Source organism: Quercus lobata, chromosome 3 (genome assembly GCF_001633185.2).
Source record: "Quercus lobata isolate SW786 chromosome 3, ValleyOak3.0 Primary Assembly, whole genome shotgun sequence".
NCBI lineage: Eukaryota > Viridiplantae > Streptophyta > Magnoliopsida > Fagales > Fagaceae > Quercus > Quercus lobata.
Window position 1 is genome coordinate 30,052,032 of NC_044906.1, and position 8,314 is coordinate 30,060,345.

General features: G+C 31.4%; 2 protein-coding genes across 2 annotated transcripts; both read left to right on the forward strand.

The window, feature by feature from the left end:
- The first annotated feature begins 247 nt into the window (after positions 1–247).
- LOC115980705 (extensin-1-like) lies at positions 248–625 on the forward strand. The gene has a single exon (XM_031102929.1). The coding sequence runs from the start codon at positions 248–250 to the stop codon at positions 623–625; it is 378 nt and encodes a 125-aa protein (XP_030958789.1).
- A 227-nt stretch (positions 626–852) lies between these two features.
- Positions 853–7,334, forward strand: LOC115980706. Its single transcript, XM_031102930.1, has 9 exons — positions 853–897; positions 1,139–1,204; positions 1,580–1,668; positions 2,155–2,223; positions 2,297–2,393; positions 2,493–2,604; positions 3,108–3,186; positions 7,089–7,173; positions 7,294–7,334. The coding sequence occupies exons 3-9, from the start codon at positions 1,648–1,650 to the stop codon at positions 7,332–7,334; spliced, it is 504 nt and encodes a 167-aa protein (XP_030958790.1). The 5' UTR covers positions 853–897; positions 1,139–1,204; positions 1,580–1,647.
- Positions 7,335–8,314: the final 980 nt, after the last annotated feature.

Consider the following 8,314-nt stretch of genomic DNA (forward strand, 5'->3'; position numbering starts at 1 on the left):
CTTGGTGGTGGTCCTGCAGCAAATGGGTAGGCAAACAATGGGCATGAGACTGAACTAGCAACTACTACAACCCCAAGCACAAGCACAACACTTGTAAACATCAACCTGTGGTTATCGTGCTACAGCAAGACCAAGCACAAGCGCAGCTAGGGGCCGTGGTTGACTTGCTGCAGCAAGACCAAGCACAAGTGCAACCAGGGGCCGTGGTCAGCGTGCAACAACCCCTCAGGTTGTAACTAGTCCTGAGATGCCTGCACCCATCCCGCACGCATCTCCTCAGCCTGAGGTCCCTCCACCCATCCTAGATACATCTCCTCAGTTCGAGGTCCCTCCACCCATGGTAGATGCATCTCTTCAGCCCGAGGTCCCTTCACCCACCCCACCTCCGCAGCCCAATTTTGATCTTGATATTGATCAAAATTTGGCCCCTCCTATACTCCCTAAGACACCCTCGTACCCACCCACCAACTGTAGTGCACCCACTCCTAGCCTCTACATAGAGCATCATTACCCACCTACCTCATCCTCATCTGACCCTCTAGGACCTCCGGTTGGGATTGACACTCTACAGCCACATACTGATGTACCGGACGAGCATCCCCCTCATCAACCTTCACACCCATGAGGTAGACCGTAACGCACTAGAAGAGCACCCACTTGTGGGACAGGTGGACACAAAATAGGACACCGAGGCAGCTCTATGGTATGATAACATTAATTACAATGTAATGATATATTTTGTAGTTCACTTTAATCTTATCATTACACCGAATATTGATTGCATGTATCTAATGGAATTTGCAGCACGATGAAGAGCCTAAGGATGATGCCCCGCAACCTCCTCCCTCGCCCAAACATTACATAAGGGTTAAAAAACGCAAAATTGGTGAACCTTGAGTAAGTGCTAAAGTCATGGAATTGGACCATAATATCGACTTTTCAATATGCATTAGTGAAAATGTTTTTATTGATGGATGGAGCTGCCCTTTCTAAGATTAGAGATTAATGAATCTTTATGCTTCTAACACAATATGTTTTATGTATTTTTGTTATAGATTTTGTTGTAAAATGAATCTTTAAATATATAAAATTGTTACTGATTTTGTTCACTTTTGCGCTGTGTATTGACTAACTTGAGGACTGGATTTGTTGGTAGAGCAAGTTATTGATGGGCTTGATAAAGTTGTGATGACAATGAAGAAGGGTAAGTAAGCAATTGCATTTTTCCATATATAATGTGGGTTTCATACATGTACTTAGCTGCATTAATTTGAAATAGTTGCACTGCACCAAGTAATTTGCCTCCTAGTTCTAGGTAATAAAAGTGTGTAATTAGTTTTGTAAGTCATGCTGCTGCTAAGTGTAGTAATATAGTCTTGTTTGGTTTTATACTGCAGGTACCACGTACTAGGAAGCAATGCTTATAGTTGATCGCTGCTGGTTGTTTAACACACTTTTTCCTTGATCACTTGTTTGAGGTATGTAGGAGCTAATATGCTATGTTGCTGACCGTAATTATTGTTTGAATTTATTTAATTGGCTATGCAATTGAATTTTTGTTGTTGTTGTTGTTTGGAAGTGGATTTAGGTTTCAATAATGATGGAGAGGGCTGATTCTAGTAAAAAGCTATATTCGCGTCTGCGTCTATGGGCCTTTACTCAGTTGAGGTATATTCTTGGTACTACTGTTTTGCTTTGATTTGGGTTCCAAGTTGACTCTTTTGTTTTGTTTGTTTGTTAGTTTTCTATACAATCTATAAGAAGCTGTCACTTATTGAGTTCTTCAAATTATGTATTATTGAAGTAAAAATAAAGATTAGATTTTTTTTGTAAATAATTTGCCTGCTGGGTTCTAAGTGGTTTGAGATTTTATTTTATTTTTTGGTTTTTGAATTAAAGTTGCTGTTGGGTTCTTGTGACATGTGTTTGTTTCTCAAATATCAACTTTAAAATTGAAGCTATAATAGTATAGGTAATTACTAAGACAAAAATAATGATTAGATTTTTTTTTTTTAATATAATTTTTGAGCTAACTTAATGGTTGAGTATTTTGTTGTTGGTCATTTTAAGGTCTACTTATTATTTTTTGACTTTTAGATATTGTAGAGTATTTCCAAAATTTAGATCTTCGCGGGAATTTTTGCTTTTTTGAAGGTTGCTCTGCTTAATCTAATAACAATTTCTTCAACTTGGGCAAGAGTGATTGATGTCATGGACAGCGAGGTCTATTTGCTGCCACAAGATATCTGATAACAAGTTGATATTTTGATACATATTTAACTTGTTCTGTATTCAGTCAGGTTCAAGATTGTTTGGGTTCATTGGTGCTGGTGCCACAGTTGGCCAGCTTTTTGGGTCATTGTTTGCCACCGGAATGGCTTCGTTGGGGCCATGTAAGATTGCTTGTTCAGCTCCTTGGAAATTGTAAATTTGCTTAACTCTCTTTCCTTCTTGTTTTTGGTGGGTTTTAATCCAAGGTTGATTCCTTGCAGTTCTACTCCTATTTGCTGCTTTGCTAATGGAATTTGCTGCACAGTCATCAAAAGGGATAAACAAGGATGTATCCCATAATTCCCATCTTCCTGAGGAATTAACTCCCATCAGGTCAGCTATGGTGCCGTTTGGATTCAGCGTTTTCCGCTGAATCCAAAGCTGCGTTTTTCCACATTTTTTTTTTTTTTTTTTTTTTTCCTCACTTCACACGTTCTAGGGGACAACTAGCACTGTAGCAGCACTGTAGCATCTATATATGCTGACATGTGGTTTATGTAATCTGAATAATAAATATATAAATGACAAGATTCTGTGGAAGGTTGCATTTTAAGGTTGCATAATAATCTATATGTATATTGTAAGGTTGAATAATAATCTACATGCACTACTATGTATATTGTAAGGTTGCATTTTATGTTTGCACACATGCATAGAGTTTTCAGCATCTCCTGTGTATATGTGTATATAAATATATATATATAAATCATTGTTTAATAAGTAGCTTTTCTTGTACACTATCGGTGACTCTTAGTCTTGACCAACAAAAATATATTTGTGTGCAAACCTTTTTCTTTTAAATGCAGTTTAAGTTGTTTGCTCTTGTTAATTTGTAGGGCCCTTGCAGATCAGTTGGAAGGCACCAAAGAGGAGGAACATAAAAAGTATCGCGGTATGGTGGTAGAATATATTATGGTACATGGATTTTGAAAGAAATAAAACTTTTATCCATGACTTTTCCCCCTTTTTGTTGAGAAAATTGATCTCACACCCTTTCTCCATTATATGGTGTTCTTAACCATATTTAGTATTTTCTGAAAAACTATTTGTTTTTTATAAGTAAACTAGTCACAAACCCGCACATTGCACGTGATTATTTTTTATGGTGATCTCATTATTATTATTATTATTTTGTAATTTGAACTAATTTAATGAAAAGTAATGCATTTCATAATCATATTTATCACGAAATAATTTTTTTATTATTGTAGAATTGTTTTATTTAAAATTTGAAACCTTAATTCTACTATAGTTGGGTGACTAATTTTTACATCTCTAAGTCAATTAAACACGTTTTGTATGCTACATGTAAACCTTCTTTTCCATAAGGGTTGAAATAATGTGCGTAATATTTTTTTTTTCTATGGAAGTTAAAAAGAATAAAATTCACCTTGTCTTGATGTTTTCTAAAAATTAAATTTGGAGATTCTCTTTCAATAATTGTGAAAATTCCAAGCAATAATTCATAAAGTAATACATGTTACATGTTCATGCTTTGATTGTGTAATTGTATGATTGATTTGGGTTGTAATTTATAAGTTGAATATGGTGGTGTATATCCAAAATGGTCTAACTATGTTGTTTAGGATATTGAATATAGTGTTGTGTGTGATTTATAGAGTAGCGACGGTTGTAGTAATTAAAAATTGGTTTTTCATTGTCTTTTAAGTTAATAAAAACGTTACATCTACTTTTTTTTTCAAAAAACCTTTACATATTTTTTTAATGTGAATCTTTACATATACCTTAATAAGTAAACCCTATACATTTCATTTTCTTAGATGCATAAAAAAAAAGACATCTATTCCATAATAATAGTGGCTAATTAGTTTTTTCATGTTCTCATTTATAACATTTCTTACTATTATCATATTTTACTGGCTGTTGATTTTCATAATAGAGGCATTAAATGAGAGTTAAATTCTTTGAACCTTTCATTAGATTTTAAAAGTCATGGTGTGTGAAGAATATAAGCATTTAAGGACTTTTTTATATATTTTATTATTTATAAATAATGTTAAATGAAATGTCAAAAAAAAGATTTTGAAAATTTTCATCTTTATTTCTTATATATTTCTATTATTACTGAAGAACGTTTTCCTTCTAGTTTTGATAATAAATATGATTTTCTAGATTAGAGTTTGATTAGTTTCAAGTTTAAATTTTGTATGATTTTATTTAATTGTTGATTATATGATTTAATTAAGTGAATTTAACGATTTATTTATTTGCATTGTAAAGTTTATAATAACATTCGTAGGGTCATCTTTAATTAATTTTTTACTCCTTTAGCCGTTGGTCTCTTTGTTTTCCAATTAACAGTTACTAATTAATTTATTTAATTGACGTTTGATTTCTTTTACTAATCTCTTTCTCACCCTCTTTGTTAACATCCTATTGTTTTCCCAAATTTGATGATAATTCTAATGTACTAAATATGCATATTGTAACGTTTATTTTTATTTTTATTTTACTCCATTTTGCTGCCATGAAGTTAGTACATCCATAACTATTAGCTTATTATTTTATGATATGTTTGGTTTGATATTATTATTATTATTATTATTATTATTATTATTATTATTATTATAAATTTAGTTTTTCTAAAATAGCATGTGTTTTGTATTCTCTTTTTCTATTAATGCATTGTAACTTTTTATGGGAATACTTTATAAGAAAATTGTTTATTCTTTTTTATTTATTTATTTTTTTTAAATTGAGTGTTTCGAAATTGATATTTGTTTTGTATTTCATTTTTCCATTGATGCATTGTAACATTTTATGGGAAGACTTTATAAGAACAATTTTTATTTATTGAATAAAATATTATACGTTTAATTTTTAAAAAAATGAGACAAAATATAAATAATTATGATATGGAGGATGTTGCTAAATTTAAATGTTGAATAAAATAAGATGAGAATAAAATAATAAAAATGAAATGTATAGCAATAAACACCATTTATATATAATATTATATTTTTATATACTATCTTTATAATGCAATAATATAACATTTAACAACCAATGTGAATAAAAAAGATAACAACATAAAATATAAAACTAAATCGTATCAAGCTGGATTACCTGTCAATTCCAATTTTAGCAAACTAACTGACTTCTAGTAGTCTAAAACTGATTTCTGCGATGCATTTGGTGGAGCTTTCAATACTGCATCAGTATGTTTTGATGGTCAACCTGTTACACTAAAATTTAAAAAATATATATAAATATATATATATATATATAAATACCAAAAATTGAAGGAAAATATAAATATATATATATATATAGAGAGAGAGAGAGAGAGAGGGGGGGCTTTTGTGTGTGGAAAAATAGAAATTATGCATGGAATAAGAGGGAGAATGACAATTTTATAGTATGAGGATAAGAATAAGAAGAGTCAAAAATAAAGAAAGATAAAAAGATAGAATAATATTAATATTGAGAGTAGTGGGGATATGAAAAGTTGAAATGGAATGAGAAAGGTTGAAGAAAGTTAAGGTAGAGAGTAGTGGGGATATGAAAAGTTAAAATGGAATTGAAAATTTAATAATAAATAAGAATAATTAAAAATAAGATAAATTAAATATGATATTTTGATTGTAATATAATAGAGTTTTTAATTCACTTTAAATGTTAAAAAATTGTATAAAAAAATTGGAAAAAAATTGATAATGACATGGCTGCTGACGTGGCTCAATGGAAGTATAGCAACATTAAATACTACGCTTCAGCTTTTAGTAATATATTGATTGATTAACCATATGTTATTTATTCTTCCATAAGTAAATGGACTGCAGTGATTAGTGCATTTTGAGCTCTAATAAGCATAGAAGGGCTGAGAATTTACTCTAATTATAATTGGACTTTCTATTGATTGTTCTGAGTTGTCTCCTTTTGAGCAATATTCAGATTCTCATTAATGTGCTATTTCGAGGTTAACTGTTGTGGAGGTACAAGAGAAGATTTTTGAAATCATTGTTTGAGTGGTCCCAAACCATAGGCATTAGTGATTGGCATTCTATTATAGATTTTATTGATTCCCTTTCTTTTCATTTATAATGATTGGAGCTTGTAATCTTAATACTGCGTTCACATCCAGTGTGCATCACATGTACTTTCTCTCTCTGAATAAATTTTTATTACTTATAGGAAAATATAAGCTTGTAGGAAAATATATTGTGTTATAATGTAAAAATACTATTCAGGAACTGAACTGAAAATGTGATAGTGCTCAGCAAAAACATGGGAGACCAATCTTCCTGAAATTTAACCATGACCTCAAAGAGAGTATATGCAACTTTTGATACCTGACATGATGAATGTTTCTATTTATGCACCATATTTTCTTCTGTCAAAATCTTTTTGTAATAACTTTTTTGGCTGGAAGAATTTTGAAACATGGAAATACCAGGTGGAGTTTTTACATTTCTATGACTCTTTTTTCTTTGATAAATACATGTCTATGACATTGTTGCTTTGGTTAATATGAAATGAATAATTAGCTATCATGAAACTTGAAGAGAAGCATAGCATGTTTCAATTGATTTTTGTTACTGGGTTGGGCTGCAAGAGGGTATTGTTAAAGTGGGTTTTTTTTTTTTTTTTTTTTTTTTTTTTTTTTTTTTTGTGGTGATATGGTGGAAATGATGTTGTTTCAGATCTCCCAATGCATTGATGTTTGTGGTGGTTGGTGGAATTGTTGTCTTTATTCTCATAATCTAGCATTTGTATAGGTAGGCATTACATTTAATGTTCAGTGAATTTGATGCTTTTGGGTACTATAGTGAAACTAGTTTAATTTTGTGAATTAGACTGCTCTGGTGTGGGCCTTCACCCATGTTGTTCAACCTGGGGATTGCATTACATTGCTTGTGGTTGTTCCTTCACAAGGTTCAGGTATTTTTGTCCTTGTCCCATGCTGATTTTTTCTCCTTTACTGCTCAAATATTAATTAACTAGTAGTGATATAGAAGTTAATGTTACCTTTGCTTCTGCTTCATTCATTCTGACTTGTAGCTTTTCCAGCAACATCTTCTTCTCTTATACCTCCTCTATAGATTTTCTAGAAAATACTCCAAGGAATATGTGTGTGTGTCCACACAATAATCAATGGAATTATGAGTATTAGTGAACGAACTGAGATTTCTTGATGAAGCTCGTCAACATTCAATGCAGAAGATGCATTTGCTTCAGCATCGTATGCATGAGAGCCAAAAGATGCATGGACCAGGAAAAAATTGATAAAGAGATAAATAATCTAATTTGGACTTACATTTGATATCCATCTAAAGTGTGAACCTCCTTCAAATTTAGGATCCTTTGCTGAAAAGCAACTGCTTTTCCCATGTCATAATCTCTAACAAGAACTTGCTTCTCAGCATCACCCTGGAAGGTTGATTCCCGGACTCGAAGTTGCTACTTGTCATTTTTATGTCTAAGCAATAAGCATGCAAAATATATCAGAAACTTTTGTAGTACCAAACATGATTGTTATACATAACTTGTCCTGTGTTTTCTTCATAGTTTTGTTTCTATATTTATGTTGTTTAATGGTAAAACTAATTAGCTTGCATGAATATACAGATATATGCTGTCTCCATAACCATAAGGACAGTGGTAAGCTAGGGTTATTTTGGTTTTTTTTTTTTTTTTTAGTTCATTTTCACTAGCTTAAGTGCTAAAGGTTTAATTCTTGCTTTTTTGTTTCAACTTTCGTATAATTCTTCAATGCAACCTTTTTACAGCTTGGTTTTGTGCTCCTAGCTTTGATATGGGAATATAACTTCCCACCTTTCATGGTTCTAATAATAGCAATACTGAATGATGGTATTATTTCAAAGAGCCTCTTGCAAATATTTCTTTCTTTTTTCTATTACTTAGTTGGTATTCTTGCCCTCGTTTTCTTTCTAAAGAAACTAAAGACTTTGCAAAAAATATATAATAAATTAAATTGATAAAGATTTGAATGATAGATTTTTGTTACTACCATATATGGGAAATGTGATCAAAATGTTTGTGATTTGTATTATGGACCATC